The sequence below is a fragment of the Falco rusticolus genome, chromosome 3, assembly GCF_015220075.1.
Source record: "Falco rusticolus isolate bFalRus1 chromosome 3, bFalRus1.pri, whole genome shotgun sequence".
Classification (NCBI taxonomy): Eukaryota; Metazoa; Chordata; class Aves; order Falconiformes; family Falconidae; genus Falco; species Falco rusticolus.
The window spans coordinates 69,520,954-69,543,405 of record NC_051189.1 but is presented as its reverse complement, the minus strand read 5'-3'; the positions used below and the strand labels follow the sequence as shown (position 1 = coordinate 69,543,405).

The window sequence follows — 22,452 nt, the reverse complement described above, 5'->3', positions numbered from 1 at the left end:
GAACTGATCCCCGAAAGCTGTGTCCTGCCTTGGCTGAGACGTTTCTAACTCCAATCACAATGACTAAATTACGTGGTGTCTCTGCTTTTGATCACACCTGATGTCAAGCTGTTTGCTGTTTTCAGCTGTTATTGCTGAACCCCATTTAATTGCCTCCAGCCCCCTTTCTGAAAACATGGTACTTTAGCAGCCATTCCTCACCCTGCGTTTATGAGGTTGATTATTTTTTCTTGAGCATATTACTTCACAGCTTGCTCTCTTGCATTTAATTTTTTCCAGACCACTTCTCCAATTTGTCAACATTAGCTTGAATTTTGATTCTGTCCTCCAGTGAACATATAATTCTGGGCAAACTGGCATCTGCAGTTGTAATGAGTGTGATCATATCCATTCTGTCATCTAGGAAATTAAGGGATATATTGAATAATACCAGATCCAAGGCTGAGCTCTGCAAAATCACACTTGACCTTTTTGTCCTCCTTTGATAATGAACGACTAGGAGCTACTTACTAAGTGGAATTTTCAAGATTATATTCATTCTGTGGGGTTTCATCTAGGATGGTTTCCTTCCTCCCTTCAAAATGAAATAGTTATTTTTCTATAAGAAGTTAATGATTTACTTTCATAGGCCAAGTGATACTGGAATGAATAATGTCTCTCTTAGAGAAAGAAGAAAGCCAAAATCACTTGATGGGCCTGGTGGGATGATCTAGGAGTTGTGGATTGCAGTAACATGCCTGAATGGACACACATGCAACTCATCTACGTGATGGAGTCACAGCTCACAACACGGCAGGGAACACGAAGGGAGACAGTAGGGCAGCAATAACACGTGTGTCACAGTTTCCTGCTCACTGCAACGTGCGTGTCTGCTGGGGCATTGAGTACAAGGCTGTGCGCAGAGCTCCCCCCCAGCCCCCAAACCAAGGTGTCCAAGATGGACATGGACACCAGCTGGGCTAGGGGACCCAGCCGGTAGCTCTTCAGTCACCACAGCTTTTGCATAGCTCAAGTGTGTTGAGCTACGTCCCAGACTGGCACTATAACTTCCCTGGCACAAGAGTGCAGCTTGCCCAGAGGCCAGCTCAGACACAGCTCATCTCCACCGGCTAACGCAGTGTACAGGGGTCCTTGGGAGCCACTGTCCTCTCTGCTGGGGGAATGGTTCCTGGAGCATGCCCTTTTTTCAGCTCTCCGAAATACACAGTGTGTATTTTATAGCCTCACAAAGATTTGGGCACAGGGCTCCTAAGATCTGTGAAGCTGTGTGGAGTGAGTCATGTCTACTACCATCCTGGCCTGCTTGCTCTCCTCTTGGACAGTAAAGAAGCAGAATTCCTCCCAAGATTTCTCTGGAATTTAAAATCCCTATTAAAAAAAAAAAAAAGAAGAAGAAGAAGAAAAAAAGAGAAAAATTATACTAAGCTCAATCAGTCACTGACACAGGCTGCCTAAACTATCTAAGTCCCTGGAGTCCCTGTAACTTGCAAATGAGTTAACAACTAGACAAGTTATTGTACTCAGGTTTCTGAGGAGGATGATTATCAAGAGAACTGAAACTGCAGCAATATCCAGAGCAAAACTTTTACAAGTACTCTAAATCCATGTGAATACTCCTTTCCCAAACTGACCAGTAACAAATAAAGGTGTCAATCACGTTTTCCTACTTCCTTCTTCATACTGTCTCCACCTTAGTCATCTGCCCTTCCTTTATCTCTTTTTTTTCCTCCTTGTTTTCCATGGAGGTTATCCCTCCAAATTCAGTCTTCAGCCCCAAAATAGCCTCAGAAAAAAGCAGGGCACTAACTAACCCTCTGACACACAACTTTCTGTATCTTGGAAATCCTCCTTGTGCTGGAGCCAGAGGAGGAATGAATAGGGCAGAAGCTGTTTAAGACCCCTCCCTTCTGCATCAGCATAGCAGGGCAGAAAATAGCCAGCTCGCCTCCCCTGCTGCTTGTGGAGGTGTTGGTAACTTAAGGTAGGGATGAATTAAAACAACCCCATCCAACACTGCTAAGTAGCACAATTTTTTACATTTTTTCATTATGTCTTGGCTTTTAGTCCTGTATATGAAGATAAAGCATCAGAACACTTGATTTTTCCCCTGGGTCAGAAATTCTAATAAAGTAAGTTGCAGTGGAAGAAGAGTAAGGTTGGGGTGATTTAAAGTTGTTATAAAAGCTGCCTCATTTTGCTTGATCTACCCTTGTTTTTGACATTTCCCTAGTCTCCCCTACTTTTTGTTGACATGTTCTTAAAGGATGGGTGGTGGCTTTTTCTGAGAGCAGCATCAGATACGGTTACGTGAAAAACACGCGTCTTTTTCACAGTGACTGCAAAATTGATTTGGGTGTGGGTTTTTTTGGTGTGGAGTAGGGCTTCATTAGCCAACAGGTGGAAAGAAAAGTTACTGTGTTTTGGAACAGCTCAACAAGAATGAGATAAAAGTAGGTACACAGGGGGGAAAAAAAAAAAGCTGAGATGCTATAAAATAGAGCAGAGAGGAAGCCACTTTGTTAGGCTGGATGGTTGAGATCAGTAAACAGCAAAGACACGGGCATGCAAACTGGCAGGGCAAAATTATGCTGCTCCAAATGCAAAGATGGAGCAGGGGGAAGGGGGGCCTGGGAATCCGTGGGAAGTGGGCTGCTTTGGTCTGTTAACTGGTCCTGCCTGGAGGGGAAGAGCCCCGCGCTCCCCTGGGGGACAGGTTTCTGGAGGAACGTGCATGCTGCAAGCATGTAGGTGAGGCTGCCATCAAGGGACGATGTGGCAAACAGGAACGAATCAAAGCGACTCCTCTTTGTGCGTCTGCAATGGAGGCTGAGTCATTACCATTCATCACCAGACCGACTGGTGTGTTCATTCTGGTGACAGTTGTTTTCGGGAGAGAGGACGGCTTTTGATGCCTTTTAATTCCCCAAAATAAAAGAAAAAAGGGCTGTCAAGGTAACAGGCATCCGGAGAGGCTGACTGAAAACAGTGGGTAAGGAAATAACTTTAAGTCCCAGGGAAATGCAGTACAAAAGGGAGCTGCCACAATAACCAGGACAGCATGGCTTGCTCCTTCGTGTTTCTGAAGGAAGCGGTAAATGGCTAAAACTTCCCATGCCCGATTTACAAATGAGTTCCAACTGTAGGACAACTCAGGAAAGAGAGCATTGCTGTTGCAGGGTATTTTCTCCAGGTTTCTCCCTGCTAGGCTGTCTGTCTGTTTTGAGTCATTCTGTATGTGTAGTACTGATCATCTTGCAACCTATTTGAATCAAGCCCAAAATTCCTCCTCAGCAGGAACAGCAAAGCCTCTTCTGGTCCACACTGGTCCTCAGAGATTGACGTGCTCCACAGCATGCTGGGGCAGTTTAGCCATTGTCTTTGCAGGGGCTCAAGATTTCTCCCATCCACCACCTGCTGCTTCAGGGAAACGGATACGGATACGGCAGCAGCTGCCCGCTGCCAGGAGCAGCTCTTGCTGGGAAGTTTTAAGGCAAGGTACACCCTGTGACTGCCCTTCCTTCAGCACTTCTTTCCCTCACCCTGGCAATCTTCTCACACACTGGCTCCACCAGGCTCTGCAAGCTTAGTGGTTTCCAGCTCTGACCCTGGGTGGCAGCGCCTGCAGAGCTGCAGTCCTCCCTGCATCAGCACCCCCTCCTTCCAGATCGATGCTTTTCCTCTGCAGCTTTCATGTCTCCACCTTGTTATTCCTCTTCTCACACCTCTCTCCTTTTTCTCACCGATCCTCTCTTCTGCCCTGTTTCCCCTCATCACACCATAATAGTATTTTTCTCTTTTTGTCACTGTCTTCATCTACTCATCACCATGGCAAGAGGGTCTTACAGAGGAAGAGGGATGCTCCCATTGAACACAATAGGGTGTAGCTACCACCTAATCAGAGACGGTTCTTGCCTGAAGAAATCACTTCAAATAAGCAAGGCAGGAAAAAGTGTGAGGGGGGGAAGTCTAGAAAGATGAAGTGACATCTGCAAACCTGTCCGGTGGGGCCAGAAACAAGTCTGCTTTCTTACCCATTGAGCCAAAGTGTAGTCTTTACTCCACAGGAATTTAAACAATTGTAACTTTAAAGCAAAGCACGAGAGGGCCTCCTGGGAACAGAGCTCCTCCAGGAGTCTTGCTGCTGTGGCAGAGAAACAACCAGGCAGTCAAGTCATACTGTCCCATCAAAAAGCAGTCCTAAGAGGCTCTTGATTTCAGCCACGTCCACCTAGGAAAACACAGCTTCCCAGCCCTGGCAAGGCAGCAGCCCCCAGGTTGTGTAGCTGAGATGCTCAATGTGACAGCAAGGGAGAGGCACGAGCTCCGCAGGATGCAGTGCCACTTTCCAGGGACCGGGAGGCACCTTACCCTGAATCCAGGGGAAGGCGGTGCTTGAGCTGGGAAGGGGATTTTCACCTTCCTATAATGACCAAGATGCTGCCACAGGATTTGCTACAGGAGCTAATGAACATGCCTCTAAAGGCCTGGGATGGGATTAGGTCAGGCACTCCAAATGATCCTGCCCATCTTCTCTTTGTCTTCTCCATATAGACTAGTTCACTGCCTAGGGGGCCAGCTGTCTCCATTTTCAGCCCTGCAGAAACCCACTGCTAGATCTTTTTTTTAAAAAAAACACATAATAATTAGATATGAGCTCATTTTGTCTGGTTGTGACTCATCTACCAGAAGCTCTATCAAACGCCACTGCTGTGCTGGGAGTCTTGCTTTCTAGGGTGTGGTGACACATGCAATTACCAGACTGAGTAATCAAAACCCAGTACAGGTTTACTGCCATTACACACTAAGTTTTGCTAGCAGAGTTCTGAGGGACTACCGGTGTTAGGTCCCACAGCTGGATGTGCACACACGTGCACACAAATATCCCTGAGTGGTCTGATGAAGTCAGCAGGGCTATGCAAGGCTCAGATACCACCTGAAGCCCAAATGTATTTTTGTGCAAGTTTAGAGTAAGTTAATTTGTAGGCAAGGTCTTCTTATAAATTGAGAGACCTGGCAGGAAGGAGTCAACTTGCTTTATAAAATCCAGGAAACACAGCAACTGAATGGGCCAGTGTGAAGCAGAATTAGTAGTGACAGAGATGCTCAAATAACAGCAAGTTTTACTTTGATGTTCTTCTGTTGTTCACCTGACCATCAGGAAGGTCCTTAGGTGTGATAATGCACTGAAGACAGTGATTTGGGAAAGTCTAACAGCAAGAATTGTGTCCCTGCTAGTGCATCTATCTATACGGTCACCTGTGGCTTTCCAGCTTGTCCACGTGTCCACTGCTGTGGGTCACTCCAGAGTGGGTAAGAGCACACTGTCGCCACTGCCATGCTAAATAAAAAATTAAATCCTGTGAATATGTGGCACTGAGAGAGCCTGGGGGGGCTACTCTGGTCAAACTCTCCCTGGGGTGAAAGCAAGCTGCTCTGCAGACTGAGCAGGGCGAGTTGCTCCCCAGCTCTACCTCTGCCACCAGAAAGGATTCACATTCATATGCAAACCCCCTACACCCCGGGCTGGCAGGGCTGTGCTCCACTGTGGCATTCCCAGCACAGGGCAGCCTGGTTTTGAGCCCGTCCTGCCTGCCTCTGCTCTCAAAATCTACTTCTCTCTCAGCAGTAAGGACGCCCCACCACAAAACCCATCTCAAAGGCTGCCTGTAAAAACAAGAAGCGTTATTCGTATGAATGAGACTATTTTCGTAAGTGCAGATGCGGAAGCTGTTGCCACCAAAATGTTTAGGAAACCGGTGCAAGGCAATAGTCAAGCTGTAGCGTAGGAACCAGTTCAAGCACTCGGCTCTGGCTGCTCCCCGAGCTGCATCCTCGCCACGATGCAGCATGCCCAAGACGAAATGACTGCGCCTGGAGAAGAAGATGATGCCTTTGGGGAAGGTAAAGTCATCTTTTATTAAACTAATCCCTCTCCCACTCTGACTAGAGACCCGTTTCTAGCTTGGGTGGTATTTCCTGGGTAAATCTGAAGATGCCTATGGGCTCCAAGGTCACAGGGTTACTAGACTTTCTTTTTCTCCTAAGAGAATAGAGAACAAAAGCACCCACATACAATGAAAATAACTTTCACACTGGTTCAGCAGCTTGCTTCCTCAGCAAGGAGGTTACTGCAGAAGAAGAAAGCTGCGGGAACACCAAGTGTGCTTTCTGCAGTGGCCGCGCTAAAGAAAGTAGTGTGCTGGGCATTCAACACTGCAGGTGCAGCTGCTGTCACAGTAGTCGGGGCTCTTTACAGAGGCTAAAGGCAATTAAATTAGCTGAAAAAAATTAGCCTTCTCCTCTCCAACTGCCACAACCCAGGGCACAAAGCTGGTGCCATAGTTTCTTATCCCTAAAAATGCTTCTGCCAGAGCTTGATTCCTTGCTGCTTGCATCCTGTGCCACCGTTTACAGGTATACCAAGTGCTACCAGGTCAAAATAGCAGAGATGCAGGCAAGAGGACCCAGAGGAGAAGCAGTAATCTGTCTCATGGTGTCTAATTTCTGCCGCTGCTTGCTGCTCCCCCTTGCACTCAAGCAGGGGCCAGGGGGAGAACTTGCTCATGCAAATCTTCTCCCGGCCCCCAGCCCTCCACAGTTTCCAAGGGAGTTGAAGGCACAAAGAGCTGCCTGGATCTGCTCCAAAGACTGTGAACCTTTAAACTCACTTTCAGCACAGCTTCAGCAAACCTCATTTAAACAAAGCTCAGCTGCGGTTGGTATGGAAAACTTAGCAGTGAATAGTGCCAAATCAAGTTATCTGAGCCCCAGTGAAAGGCATCAACAAAAAAAAGAAAGCAGTTTCAGTGATGTACTGTCTGTGCTCAAATACATTTCTCACGTATAAGTGCCCCCACTCCTCACCCTGTGTGCCAGTTTAGGCTCACATGGCAATGGATTTGCAGAAAAGAGAGGTCAGAGCATTTGCATTCAGGAAAAAATCCTGGTAGTCCAGGGAAGACCTGATGCCACTGGGCAAATTAACTGGCATTGAAAGTACCTTGTTGTGCTCCCTGCATCCTGCCCTCACGCAGGTGGATGATGCTTCCCAGGATAACCAGCAGGTGCTTCAACTTGATATGGACATTTCCAAGTACTCTGAATAACCAGTGGGATTTAGGCTTCACTGCTTTTTCTGAAACCTCTAGCCTATGTTCTTAATCAGAAATGTAGGTGGGAAGGAGAGGAATGCGTGCAGGTTATTCAACATTTATATTGTGTTATCTGAAGGGAAAGATACAGTGCTTAAGCAATCCTTTCCAGCCTCTCAGCTAAGTTGTTTCTGGCAGGGCTGATCCAGCAACAGCTAGAAGAAGCTGGCTTTTCAAAGGCAGGAACATTTTAGAAAACTTCTCCATGACCCTGCTTGGAGCAGGAGGTTGGACTAGATGACCTCCTGAGGTCCCTTCCCACCTGAGTTATCCTATGAGCCTGTGAGGTGGTGACAACATCTTCAAGTCATCTGTGTGTAACTGGGAACAAACCTACCCCAGCTGCTCCCTCGACCAGAGGGTCTGTTGGCTCCCAGACCTGCCAGCTGGAAAGCCCAAACAGCACTGACACAGTGCTAGCCTTCCCCTTCAGCCCCCTCTCCTCTCTCTTGAATGGGTTAGCAGGGAAACATTAACTTTTCGGCTGCTATTCCTGGAGCACCGCTGACCCTGGAGGAGCTGGCACGCTGCTCGGGTGGGGTGGGTGCGAGCAAGGGGAGCGGTGCCAGTCACAGGGCACCCCCGGCCCCCCTCACACTGCACAGACCTCAGCGCCAGCCACAACTCAGCTGCAGATTTTCAGGCCAGATGGAGGCGTTTGTCTGGTGCTGAACTCCCAGCTCAGCACAGACCACAGCTCTTAGGGCATGGGCTGATTTTTTTTTTTATTTTCCACATCCAGCTTGATTTGGAAAGCAAATCTCCCACCCACCTTTTCAATTTGTCCCAATGCTTAACTACTGTCACAGTTAAAGGTAGCTACATCTTATTTCTTCTAGTGTTGATTTGTCTGGGGTTTTGGAGTTTGTTGCCCTCTTGTCCAGGTGAACAAAGAACTCACTGGTGCTTGTATGTATAAATGTCTCATATAGCTATCTGCAGACTGTAGCTCTTACTCTTTGCCAAGCTGACTGTTATCAATGACTGTTTCTTTATAAAGTGTGAGTTTTAATCTTTTAAGCATTTTCATGATTCTTGGGACCAGTCCCCTGGAGTCATGGACACAAACATAGAGCCCACCACTCCAAAAGGGTTACATCAGGGAGAAGTCCAGAAGTTACACAACCTGTTTACTCATACTTTATAAATATACGCATATATATGTAAAAATATCAGGATCAGTTCAAGGATCGGTTAGTATATATAAGGACTGCTTGAGTCCTTTTTGGGTCCCAGCATCACATGAGAGTCTCCTCTTCATCAGATTTTCCTCTATAATCTTCAAGTCTCTCAGCATCAAAATTTCTCAGGACAGAGTCAATACTATTGCATAATTATGGCTTATATCTTTTGCTCCCAGCTATGCCCATTCTAAACCCAGATGAATCAGCTTACTTTCTCAAGTAGCCTGTTCTTGGAGCAATTTACCACTTCCCCAGACATTGTGCAATCTGCATATTTGGTCAGTCACTGTTTAAAGTTCCCTTGCAGGTCACTGACGTAGAGTCCCGTGGGGACATAAAGTCCCCCATAGAGAGAAGACCAGCCTGTGCAGGTCCTCACTAGAAACTGCCATCCCTGATGATTCCTCAGCTGGGTTACATCTGTCTTTCTTTTGGATGCATTCAGCACATCTCATATTGATCTACTCCAGTTCAAGGTTCTTGGTCAAGATCTCATGCAGTACCAAGTAATATTTCTTAGAAAAGTCCAAGTACACTATCAATACAACTATTTTCTCTAAAACCCTAACAAGTGCCACTGATTGTACTCCATCTTTAATTTTGCTTGTATGACTCCTACACCAGCTATTCCATAATGAGGCCAGGACCACTGCCAGGCTATCACATTGCTAGTGACACAACATGAACTCATCACTCTCTGGAAATCCTCTGGTGTTTCATGTTTCTCAAAAAGTCAGCAAAGAGTCCCTGGGATAACGCTTTTCAAAGCTGTATTTTAAAATTCTTCTTCGGGAAAAGAGAGGAATATTTTAACAAAGGGGGAAATACTTTCTCATTTATATAGACAGTAAGCTGGCACTGATATTTTCCTACATGCAAACAAAAACATTTGTCCAAAACTTCTGTATTTTCTGCAGCATCATTGATAACTTCACCATTTTCATCCTCTTATGCTCCAATAGCATTGTTTTTCCTTATTGTAAATTGAAATCCCAAGTCACAGAGATGGGTGTGACACAGTATACGATATATATCTTCACAAAAGATTAGGCTGACTCTGGCAATAGGTATTCGAGAAATTGAAATATGTTCATCCTGAAAGAATATCTGTTAGATAATTTTCTTCTTTTCTAATAAGAACCTTGCACTTACATTGTGCTATCTCCCTCAAAGACTGAAGAGACTTTGCCAATGACTTTGCGTAGATTCAGTGAGGTGCAACTCCCTGTCCTCTGCAACGTGGCCTTTGTTTAACAGGGCACAGGTGCAGTATGCAGAAGTTTCGAGAAGGAAGTGCCTTACCCTCTTGAAAGTACAGGCAGTGGTAGGTTTCATTTCTTTTAAAGCCTTACTCATTATGCTAATTCAAGGCAAGTGACTTCAGTTAGTTTTACACCTTTGTTAGGTGAAAACACCTACTTTGGGGAAAACACTTTTTCATTTTTAGTGACTCTAAGTGCCTGAGATTCTGAAGTTATATTTCATTAAAAAGAAATCGCTTCCACTAGTGCAAGGCTTCCTCTCATCACTGCAGCCAAACAGGTGTGGGTTTTCCTTGGGTCTGTCTAAGCTGAGGAGCCAGGAGGGCTCCTGTGGCTCCCAGCCACAGGGAGGCAGGGAAATTTGGACACAAGTCAGCTGTCTTGGCAGATCCTGGTTTCCCCTGGGAGGAGAGCTGAGTGCTCACACAGAGGCACGGTGCCACCACTCCAGCACAGCCTCTGACTGGAGCTGGGGGCTTGGCACAGCAGGAGCTCCTAGACGAATACAGATACATCCATGCACAGAGTTTGCAAGCACTCAGTAAATATGTCAAGCATATGAGTCCAGGCATTTTGTTAGTAGTGATCAACATATCCAAACCGAGAATGCACAGGAGAAATAGAAATTAGGCTGTGATTTATTGCAGAACTTTTCACACAGCTGCTCCACACCAACCTGTCCTCACATCTCCACTTGCCAGCCCCCGTATGTGCCCTCTGGTTGTACCTGCCGTAACCATGACCTGCCTCTCAGGCCAGAACCAACACAAAATCCCATCAGTGTTCCCAAAGTATGGGAAAAAAAAGCAAAGATGTCTTTTTTCATGCTGTTCAGTAAGTGAGTGCATCCTCTGGTTCAGTAGACCAGAGCCCCACTTCAGGCAGCGCACTGCACGGTGTCAGAGTCCCAGGGCCCTCTCCTTGCACAGAACTGCCGCGCTGAACTCACACACAGACACACTCCAGCACCGCCACCCATCAAGGCTCCCAGCAGAACAGTAACTGCATCAAAGTTTTAAGGTATGTTTCAAAAACGTACCAGATGCCTTTACATCCTTATAAAGCCTGCCTGCCCTTTTTAAGGGAGAAAAGAGTTTTCGCTCTGGGGTTTAGGATCAGATTTGAGGCTTAGCTGAAATGAAAGGTAGCTGCTGTTCATGGTTATGTGCTCCGCCTGGTGTATTGTAACATTGCTTCTGATGTTAGAAAAAAATGAGGATACAGGTTTGGATGTTAGCTTAAAGTTGAGACATGCTCTTTATTCAGCAACAATTTGGGTTAAGCAACTTTTCTCTTCCCCTAAAGCAATACAAGACACTATGCTTTCCGCAGACACACAGCTGCACTGACTTGTCTAAAAGTCACGCGGGGTGACCAGTATCACAGCTTACCTGTGACCCACTGGACCAGGCTGCTTTCCATGCTGCAGCTGGCCAGCCACTCACCCACCACTGCCAGCCCCTCTCTGGGGAGAGCCAGCTCAGGTATATCCCTGCCCCACCGATCGCATCAAACTGGTGCAAGTTTAAGCAATTTATGTCTTCTAAAGATATTTATGTGTACATGTCAGTACGGCATTCCAATGGATGTCTATCTCAGACATCTAGAGATACCATTTTTCCTGTGTTTTCACCCCAAAGAGAGTTCAACATGTCTACTTTTTCCAGCATATGAGTGCCTAATAACTAAGAAGGCTGAGATAGGACATGGGAGACTATGGAGCATTGTCCTGGAAACATTTACAGGTGCCACCAGCCCTACCTGTCCTTTTGGCTTATCTCGTGTTCTTAGAGACAGTGAACACGTATGCCATACCCACTGCAGCCAGAGGAAGAGAAGTCCCATCACTTCATCACCAAGGCAACAGTGGCTGCTTCAATCAGATAGATCGTAGTAAGAGATGTTTGGCCTAGAAACTAAGTGCAGCACCTTTCTCCAAGAGCATGGGCAGGCCTACTTAACATGCAGGACAAGGATGGTGTGGAAAAGAGGGTGCTCTCTCGTGGAGCATTTTTGCTTATTCCTGTTTATGCTAAATCTTTCGCTCACCTGCTGCTTGCAGCTGCGCCTCTTTGGTTGTTGTCCATGGACAGATGCAGAGCTATGCAGATGGGTGAGAGAGCTTTTTGTGGTCAGACGAGTCTGTGTGAGCAACCCATCCCCACCCCGGGCACCCCCACACCGACCCACCAGCAATGCTCCACCTCTAGTGTGTCCAGCTGTCCTGGGCAGCTGGAGGGCTATTTTTAACGGGCATCACGCTCCGTAGCTGAAGCAGAATGAAGCCCCAAATGAAAAAAGATTGAAATGATAGAAGCTTTCTGCTTTGTTGTCTCCCTATTTTTTAATTAAAGATCTTTGATCTTTTTGCTGTTTCCTTCCCCATGTCTTGAAGGCAACTTGTTTGGTTCATGTTTGTTGACAGTATTTCTAGATCACTAATAATAACAACAGTGAGGGGAAAAAACAGGTCAAATAAACAAGTGGCATTTAACCAGCCCTCAGAGAAAAGAGGAAGGTATGTACAAGCCAGACAGAAACCACTGATTAGGTGTGCTTGGGCCACGTTCTAAGCTTGCAAAACAAGTGTCGCACCAAAGGGTGAAGCAAAATTGTTTCCTTTTCACCCATTTCCCCCCTCCTGTTTTTAGATAGCACTTTTCAAAGCTCCGTGAAACACAAACTTCTTGTTACCCAGTCCCATCACTAAAGTCACAAAATAAATGTGGCTTGGCTAGCATGAGCTGGTGGCATAAACAACTTCACCCCTTTAACAATTCGAGGCACAGCTCAGCCGCCTCTGAAATGAGCTTCCGCCTGCCTGGATGCTAAAACCAAAGCCCTGTGGTTGGCGTCCCAAGGGTGTGACAGTGACAAAACAACCAGGTCAGGAAGTTCAGAGTTAAAAGGCAAGGAGTGAAAACAGTCTGAGAACATGAATTAGAGAGGGGAGAGTAGTCAAGCACTGGACAATGTCACAGAGGCACTAAAACGTTGATGGTGGGGTGACTTCCCGATGGTAGGATTTCTCCTATAACGCAGCATTGCTTGGGGGGTGACGGATGCTCTTAGGCCCCAGAGAATTTTAAACAATGTTGTCTTGATCTGGCATCTAAAAGCAGGGAAATGTTTTGAAGAGGGGTCCTGATGTGGCTGCCACCTAAGAAATCCTTCCTCACTGCTGAAATTCACAGCTCAACCTACAGACCTTCTGCCAAGGGGTGGGTGGGTGCATGTGTGTGCATTTGCACACCCCAAAAAAGATCGGGTGGGGAGTGTGCAGGGAAATATTCACGCTGTGAAGAGCCACTGATATTCCTGTGTCTTTGGCAACTGGAAAACAGGTGAAGCAAAACCGCTATGGAAATCCTGAGCACAGTAGGCTTAACGCTGCATAACTTACAGAGGCTGGCATTGACTTACTCTGGTTTAATTGTAGGCAGTCTGGGAACTGGAAAGTTCAGAGACCTGGAGCTTGGAAATGATGCCTAGAGTTCAAATAGTTGGTAAAAAGATGGAAAAACAAGAAGTGAGGTGGAAATAAAGGAAGCCACAGAGAGTGAGAAAATAAAATGGGATTTTAGGGAAAATCCTACTGTGACCCAGCCCCCGCCTGAACAAATGGCAGGGATAAATCCATCCGCATTAAAACTGGGGCAGTTTGAAGTACCTCTTTACCAACATTCTCAGACATTTTGGGTCCTAAGTTCTAAACCTGGTTACCTTAAGTTTGCCTCACAGGAGAGAAAGAGAGAGAGAGAGAGAGAGAGAGAGAGGGTGTCCCTCCTGGTGCCAATTCAGAGGATGGAAATGGGGATCCATCACTGCTGGAAGACCCTGGCTGTTTCCCTGCCCGTGGCAGGCCCCTGCTGCTAGGCTGGCAGCAGCGGGCACAAAGCGTGGCTGCTGCCCATGCTCAGGATGCAAGTCCATAGGGGTGGCCGGTCCCCAGGCAGGGTGACAGGAGGCAGACTCACTGCAGGAGCCAGGTAGCCTCATCTTTGTGATTGCAGGTCCCAGCTAGGAAGCCCTGCAGCAACCACGTACCATTAAATCGATACTCTGCTTGCACTTTGCCTCTGGGCAGGACTCAGTAGCCAAGGTACTGCCCACACAGGCCTGAGTTAGGTTCCCACATGCACAGCGGTGCTTTTAGTTGTGCCCCACTGGGAAAACTGCCTACGCTTGGTACTGCCCTGATACATCACAGTGGGGGAGCTCAGTGCCCAGGTTGCTCCTGCAACACCACTCACCAGACCCATGCCAGGACACCACCTGGTCTTTACTGCCTATGTCATGGCATTGTGTGAGCCTGCCTGAAATTAATAATGACCCATCCCACAGAGAAGAAAAGATGCTACAAACATCCCGGCCCCACAAATAGTCAAGCCTATAACCCCAGGTAAAATGACTTCCCTGGGAAGCAAAACCCAAAACTTGCCCAAAAACTCAGACAGAACCATCTGAGGTGTGTGTAGCCACACACACAAGGGCTTGTAGGGCCTCCCCTTTCATCATGCCAGGCTGCTCCTGGGGCCAGCCCTGCCTTCCTGCCAGTCCCGTGCCTGGCCCAAGGGAAGTCACCTGCAGGGAGGAGCTTTTGTGCAACTGATCCTCCCTCCAAGCCATGCAATACTGGAGTGGAAAGCCCCCTGGGCTGCCTGAGGTGTGAATCTACGGTTTGGTTCGGGAATGGCAGTGGCCGAGCAAGCAACAATCTGAGAGCTTCCCTGGAGGGGTGTCAGAGCCACCTGTGGCAGAAAAGGGAGGGCCAGCCTCTCTGAGGGGCTCGACAGGATGGCTAAAGGCCCTGTGAATATATTGCCACTACCATAGACACTAAGCTTTCAAGGACTCCTGCAGAACCCTCTTGGAGATGAGCTTATAAAATCTTACATCTTTGCCTTACAGCTCTCTGAAGTTTGTGTTTAAGGTGCCAGTGGGTAACAAGGCTGGCCAACATTCAGGCTCCATGGCATAAATGGAGCTTCACTTGCATCCTTCTTACTTCGTGGTAGCTCAGGGCAGTGGAAGAGCTCTGCTGTGAGCATGGATGCGACCTACAAGGCACCATGTTCATTTTAGCAGGATGGTTGTGATGGTGTAGAAGCGCAGTTTGCCAACCAAGAACTACTTGTAAGTTTTGGAGTCCTGCTCACTGCTTTCTCTCACTTGAGAAGGAAAGAGAAAAAGATAGGGCAGAGCACAGGTAGTGTCATGGAGCTAACAGAGGTAGCGCCAAGCAAATGAGATCTTTTTTGGTCTCAAACAACACCAGCAGACCAGAGGTCACTGCAGTTTCTTAGTGGTGGTGATGTAAAGAGCAGAGCAAGCGCAGCCCGCTTCCTCTAGGGAACCCCTGTGTTCTGGGGTGGCATCTGGATAATCTGATTTATAGATTGAATTATTTGGGGAGGCTGGGTTACATCAGGACTGAAGGATTGGGTTACAGCTTTACACTGAACTAACAGATTTCCTTCTCTTGAGCACCTTGGAGAAAGGAGAGGTTTTACAAATGTGGATAGATTTGAAGCTAGATACTATCTCTGAGGTCCTCCTACAAACACATTCACACAGTGCCACGCTAGCCATGCTACCATGCATTGAACAAGCAAGGCACTCTTTTTATTGAGCAGGGTGGGAATGTCGAAAAGGGTCCATACAGAAATATTCTCAAAGCAAAACGAAGCCACAGGAGGAGTAAAGCCCTCCAGCACTGCTGAGCTCAGCTCTGGAGTTGGATGGCTATAGCTTTTTTAAAATTTTCCGTGGAAAAGCAGGCAGCTCGGGAGGTCCTGATCTGCTTTGCCTCTTCTGTCGCTCTGGGGAGCTTCCTGCCTATTCTATTCCTGATGCCTGTTGTGAGCCAAGTAAGAGTTAGCTTAATCAGCAACACCAGCCACAGATTAGTGCCAAGCTGTTGTCATTAATCACTTCAAAAATCACTGCTCTGAAAATAGTACCCAGGGTCAGATGTTCAAAAACTGGCGTGGTTTAACTGGTGTTATTTAACCTCAGCCACAAAGCCAGACCATGCCCCTAAAGAAACGCTATTTGTTTGCCTCAAGTTACATATTACTTGTGATTTTTTAATTCGAATCCGCTCCACGGCCCCCAGTGATGTGGCATGAAAAGCTGCTCTGCACCTTCACCAGAGGAAACTACTTCGGTGAGTGGTTAAATACCTCCAGGTGAAGGCAGGCCGGACCAACAAGCAAGTTGTATCCCCTCAAAAGATGCAAAAGATGCTTAGGGGTACTGGCCTGAGGGTTTGGTCATAATCTTCTCAGTGCTGTGGATGCTCCCCCCCTTTGGAATCTCAGTCCAAATGTTTGGCAGATGCACTTGGGGCTCATTATGTTACAGAGGCAGCGTGTTCATTGCACTCCCCCGAATGGCATTTCATGTGCGCTGCACTTGTTTTATATTTGCTATATTTAAGCCACAGAAATAGGCACTGATGAGGAAAAGAGGGCCACGGTGGTGTCTTGGAGGCAGGAAGGGAATGAAAGCAATTTCTCAAAGCTACAATCCTCTGTACAGAACTGTGGCCCAGGAGAAGGAAAGAGGAGTGTGGTCAGCTCGGGGCGCTGGCTGCACTGAGGACCCAGCTGGGTCATCCGTGCTGCTGTCCCTCTGAAATGATTTCAGGGCAGATCTGGTTTTATACTAGTGCAACTGAGGATAGAAATTGCTTGGAGCCTTTGCCCCAGAGGGCTTGCCCTGGATTTCTATTATGAAACTGCCATGTTAGGAACATGCAGGAATACAGGTATGCAGCACTGCAGGGTTCATACATGGCACTTGATTTTGAAATTTTTCTGGCATTATTTGCTCCTTTCCCTCCACCCCAGCCTTTGCACCCTTCTCCTACCTGACCATCATTTTCCCCAGACTATGCTTTTCATCCCTGCAGCTCCTCCCCTTCTTGCTGTGACCTGTGGGACACGCTGAGCAGGAGTAAGACGAAGACCATCTCTATGCTGCTGCTGTAGGGCACAGCAAGGCAAGCCAGAGCCCTGGGTCCTCCCAACCTGCTCTTTCAGTCATGGACCTAGGATACCTTTGGTGGTTGCTAACACATCCCACAGTGTCTTGCCCCATATAATAACCATCCTTCGTGACCCTCAGTCCTTCCAGCCCAATTGCCTGCTTCATAGCATGGGGTGGACGAGGATGGGGCTGGCCCAGCCATGCCTGGTGCTGTTAACCAGAGTGTGCTTGGACATGTACAAAGAAAGGTTTTCTCCTCTGTGCTTCAGTGCTTGCCTGAAATTTGCCTCTCAAGCGCAGGTGAGGTTGCAAGGGGAGTCTGCAGGTAAACATGGACTGAACCCACATTTTAACTGCAGTCCTGGTGTAGCCAGCAGGTTTCAGCAGCAGGTATTACTGCTTGGTAATGTGGGTAGAGGTGACATCAATCCCTAAGAGACACTCAAACGCAGTGGGGATCTCAGCCTGCTGCCTTGATGGAAGGTGAAGCTTGTGGCAGGGAGCCAGGTCTGGGCATTTGAGAGCCAAGAAACAGGGAAGAACCAGGAGATTACTCAAATATTCAAGAGAATCCCAACAAGGAAGCTGGGATCAGATAGACTTTCTCTCTACAAAGCCAAGTCCTTTCCTGGGGATGGTCTAACAGGGCCTCCTTGATCATGATTATACATGTTGGTTGTAGCAGAAAGGGCAGCCCTGAGCCGGTATTTCGCATGCTGCAGACCCGTGGGAAGCACTGCACCCCACTCTCCGCACTCCTCTGGACAAGGTGGGAGAGATGGTTTTGAGGCTGTCCAGCAGCCGGCCATTAAGCCAGCCCATCGCCAACAGCACGGGAGAGGCTGTCTGGCAGCCATGCTCCCAAAAAGCGGGGCGACAGCACCATACCTGTCACTCCAGGTCTCTGATCACTTCCAGAGCTTTGATCATCGCATTGCGTAGCTGACTTCCATCTGTCCAGGAAAGCAAAAATAAGTTTCCAGCAGTTTTTTGTGCGCCTTAATTAGAAAACAAGGGATGCTTTTTCAAAAACAGGAGAGAGGAAAAAAATAAGGTTAGAGCTGCAGTACTGGACATGCCATCCACACACTTGGCATGCACTTGAGAGCAGCTCAGCTGGCCCTGGTTGCTAAGCTCTCTGAGAAACTGGAATGTGCTGCTCCCTCCAACTCTCCATGAACATTGCCACCCAAAACCTGCCCAGAAGAGGCATTGGGACTAATTTTGAAATGGGGACAGTTCTGGGGGGGAAAAATGCAGTCAGTGGCTCCTTTGTTGTACTCCCTGAAGTCACATATGTGAGGGCAGGTAGGGTACTTGTGCATAGTCCTCTCAAAGTGAAGTTGCTATCTTGAAATGCTGCCAGAGGCACAGGCCATCGGTGGGAAGTGTTCTTGCCCCCAAGGCAGCTATCTCAGACTAGACAAATGCAGCAAGGTGGGACAAAGAAGAGATAAAAGAAGGATTACCTATGGAAAACCTTATCTCTTGTGGTACATTAAAAGCTGAAGGCAACTCCCCTTTCTGTCCCTTAGCCGTCCCCGTCCCCCTCTGCACCCATAGCTGTTCCTTGGTGTATACCAGGTGCATTCTGACCACCATGCCACAAGGCACAGCCACTGAGCTGTAGTTTGGTCATTCCCCAAAAAAAGCTGTGCTGAGCATCTGGCCAGAAGTCCCAGAAGCCTGAATTTGCTCCTGAATTACTGCAGAAGACCAGCTCAAGTAACTTTTTTCCCACAAAGTGTCCAGAGAGCTGCAGGTGGAAAGCTTTGTAAAAGCAACATCAAGAGAAATGGGGAACTTGAGGGTGGAGCAGCAAGACAGTGACGGGAAGTAAAAGGGGGGAAATGGTTGCACAGTGGTGAGAGGATGTCAGCAGTGAAAAACAAGTGAGGGTCACACTCTTCTAGAAGGAGAGCAGTAAGTGCTACAGGGTGACGGTGAGTGCAAGCCGGATGTACTGGGCAGGCTCAGCTGACAGAGAAGGTATAGGTACGGGAAAGGAGTCAACCCAAAGAACACGGGATGGGTGCAGCAGGAGCATTGTGGCAACACTTCAATATGTTTAGCTGGAAAGAGTAATAGTGAAACTGGGTATGGCCAGCAAGTTAAAGCTTGCGTCTTGCCCACATTCCTCGTGGATGGGGTCAAGCTCTTGTCTTTTACCTCTCTCCTAAAAAGCCTTTCCAAGTGATGGTTTTGGCACCTGCTGTGTTCCCCATTCTCAGATATGTTCATTCACCTCTTTTTTCGGACCAAGGTTCCCAGGTAAGAGCACTTAGGTTTGCTACCTGTGTTCCCACAGAAGACTTGCCTGGGTGCGATACCTGCTGGAGGTGTCCTGTGAGGCATCTGTTAGCAATATGAAAATGCCTCGTGCTTCCAAGTACTCCCTTCTGAGCAAGGGAGTTACACAGAAACACAGCAAAGAGGAGTTACAACAGAAGAAGCCCATATATAAATTGTCTTCCTTAAAGCCTGGGGCAGACCAGATCTAGCTCAGACACCCAAAGCTCTGGTGTCTTGCTGATCAGACCATGCTAACAAGAGACCTCCATGTGAATTGCTGTCTGCATGGTCTGCTGAGCATTGCCACCCACCACCAGCCCTCGTCTTCAGGTGAGGGAAGTAACCCAGGACCGGGCTAAGTCTTTGTATCTGTGTAAGAGCCAGGCATCCATGCCCACAGTAAGCAGGGAAACTGCCGCAATTGCCCACATTTTTATGGGCGTCCTCACAGAGTCCTCCTGCAGAGTATCTTATGGGGGAAAGGTTTCCCCCAGACTTCTGGTCAGACTACCGGGTCCTGCTCCCCCTTTCCAGGTTTCTCTAGACACGTCTGGTCTGCAATGGACCTGAAAGTCAGGGGCTTCTCCTGTTCTGCTGATTTGGGGGATTCAGTGGACTGGAGCCTGTGGGGCGATGGGAAAAGTGAAGTACTTCTCCTTATATCTACCCACCAGCGTGATGTGTAAGTGATGCATATCAGCCAGAAAATCCTGCTCAGCCCTTGCAAGAAGCCTTCCAGGCTCCTGGGAGGAGTAGAGCATTTAGGCATTCTCAGACTATAATCTCTTCTGTGATAATCCTGATTTACTCTTTGGCCTGGGAGCAAAGGCTAATAAAAGGAAAGTGCTCTGGCCAAGTGCAGCAGGTAATTTAGGAACTCTGGCTTAGTTGTCTCAAGTATAATGTGGGGTTACCGTTGCTGGGAATGTGTTTGTGAAGGTGCACCGGAGCTGGCAGGGAGATGGAAGTACAGCATAATTGGCAATTACTGGTTTGGAAAGGTCACCGTTTTCTGGAGACAAAGCTGGAATCAGCTGTTGTCACTGAGAAATTTCACTGGGGACATTCATGCTGACCTATTTTTAACATAACAGCAGATTACACTGCAATACAGTGAATAATTTATAGGAGTAGTAGCATGATCACAGCCACAATACAATGGCAGCTTCGGTTCCTGCCTAATTATGGACGGAGGCAGAGCTCTCTGGCATTTTCCACTGAATTAGCAAAACAAGACACACGTGGAATGACCTACCCGAGCCTTTCAAAAGCATGCATGTCAGGATGAATACATGTCCGGAAGGACTAAGTGGGGCAAAGATTTTATCTAGAGCATCTGTAAACCTACTCAGTCTCCCAGCAGTTTCAGCAAGCACTGGGAGCAGGGAAGTGGGAATGTGTGTGAGGCTGGAGCGACAGAGAGGAGGAAATCAGCTCTCTGCATTTGCTATGCAAAACTATATTGAGAAACCACGAGAAACAGCTCATACATACCTAGCACATGCAAATATATAGGATACAGAATATTTCCTTGAAAGAGGAGGCTGCAAATGAATGAGGTTTTTGCATCTGCAACCTTAAGTTTAAAAAATCTTCTGCGAGATAAGATCAAAAGGGCCAGAGGGAATTTGTGTACATGGGTTACACATAGAGTAATTGCCAAGAACTACTGTTGGAGGCTCAAGGTTGAAGTAAGATGCTGCAATTAGTATATGGCACTGAAAAACCTTTAATAAATTAACCAGGCTTCCACAGTGAGAGCTGCCGCCCCCTAAAAGGCTGAAACAGACTCAAAAGCGTATTAAGTATGCATGATGAGACATTTATAGCTTTCAGCATTGCCACAAATATTTCCTCTCCTCTTCCCCTGGCATTCCACAGCCCGAAGCGCACAGCTGTTTTTTCCAGAAAGCAACTTCTCCGCCTTGGCCTCAGAGTTCACGTCCTATGGAAACACATGAAACAGGGGTGTAGTCAATTCAGTCATAGAGAAAGGTCACCCTAAAAATTTCACCTTGGAGCTACAGCACTAGCACTGCGTTGGCAGCAGCCCCTACACTTTTTCCAGCGGAGAAGAGGGTGCCTCTGGAAACACTGCTGCCTTGAGTGCTTGTAGAGCCTACCTGAATCAGAAACGCCCATAGGCCCCAGAGGCCTGCATGCCACAGTGAAGAGCATCCTTTTCTGCTTTTACTAAATCTGCAGTCATTTTCTCTCGTTTCCACTTCCAAAGGCTACAGGGTGCTGTTTATTTTCAGCATACAACATAAATAACACATGTTCATTATTACTGCTGAAAATTACTTAAGGTGATAGGTCAGCTGGAATTGACAGGTTGGGTTTTTTATTCAGTGAGGGTTTTCTTTCCATACGCAATGCTCTGTGAAACCCCAGCTCTTTTTCTTTGTTGTCATTTCCTAAACTTCTCCACCCAGTCTCATCCCCTGTGTGACCAGTCTGTGCGCCCTATGAAAAACCTTTGCATTTGGAGGGGTGAGTCCACCTATTCTGACTCAAACGGGGAAAGACACAGATATGCAGGGAAGGGTATCAGTATTGCCTCCTCAAGCCACCTTCCAAATTGTGTCTATTTACCAACCTCCCAGACCTGCCAGGAATTCCCTCTCCCCACCCCACCCCCCCCACCCCCCCCCCCCCCACCCCCCCCCCCCCGCACCGAAAAAAACCCCAACAAAACAAACAAACAAAAAAACCCAGCAGCAGAAGGGGGAGCTTGTTGAAGGACTCTGTAACAGCTTTAGATGTTGGAAAAGGAACTGCAAATCATATAGAAAATATGACATGGCTGTTTGGTACTTCTGTTGAGTGATGCCTGATGATAAGTCCAGTATGAAAAAAAGCTGCAGAAGAGAAATGGAGAAGTCCTAAGGGCAGCAATAAATATATGCAGAATTCTCATTTCTGTAAAGAGATGTATCTGTACTAAACACGACTATACATTTTGAAAGGAAGACTGAATTTGAGGAAAATACCCTACAGTCTCTGGGAAAACACAGCAGTCCTGCCTTTTTCTTTTTTCGTGGGCTAGTAGAGGAAAGATGCTCAAAGAAAGAAATGTAAGGTCCATTCTTTGCCATGATCTTTCATTTACACGCTCCACCTTTAACTGCCTCCTTCAGGTCTCCCAATGCCCAAATTTAGAGCCTGTTTTTGCGCACACTGCTGAAGGCGTCGGGAGCTGCAGCAAGTAGCCCACCGGCCGCGGGGAAGGGCGGTCTGTTCCCCGCACTGTTCCCCGCGGGAATGAGCGGAGCCGTTTTGCGGCTGCCTCATCTGTTGGCCAAACCGTCCCAGAGGCAACAAGTGCTGAATGAAAAAGCGCAAGAGCCCAGCCGCCACCGCCGCTCCCCGAAAAGGTGCAGGGCCACCGGCTCCGCCGCATCCCGCCGGGGCGAGCAGGGGGGAGCCCGTGGGGGTCCCGCACCGCACCGCCCGCGGGGAGCTCCGCACCCCTCCGCACCTCTCCAGCCCGCCCGCGGGGTGCACGGCACCGCTCCGCACCGCGCTCGGGGGGCCGCCCCCCTCCGCCCCGCACCGCCCCGCACCGCA

At 47.8% G+C, this 22,452-nt stretch overlaps 1 protein-coding gene across 7 annotated transcripts in view; it reads left to right on the top strand.

Annotated features, from left to right (window-relative positions):
* The first annotated feature begins 5,729 nt into the window (after positions 1-5,729).
* Positions 5,730-22,452, top strand: part of RIPOR2 (RHO family interacting cell polarization regulator 2) — a 74,690-nt gene continuing 57,967 nt past the window's right edge. For 2 of the 7 annotated variants that reach the window (XM_037382348.1, XM_037382345.1), the window contains exon 1: positions 5,738-5,901. In XM_037382348.1, the coding sequence (XP_037238245.1) occupies positions 5,841-5,901 (61 nt within the window). In that variant the 5' untranslated portion in view covers positions 5,738-5,840. Of the gene's footprint in view, positions 5,902-22,452 lie in introns of all 7 variants that reach the window. The other 5 variants (XM_037382351.1, XM_037382350.1, XM_037382352.1 and 2 more) reach the window with 4 other exon arrangements.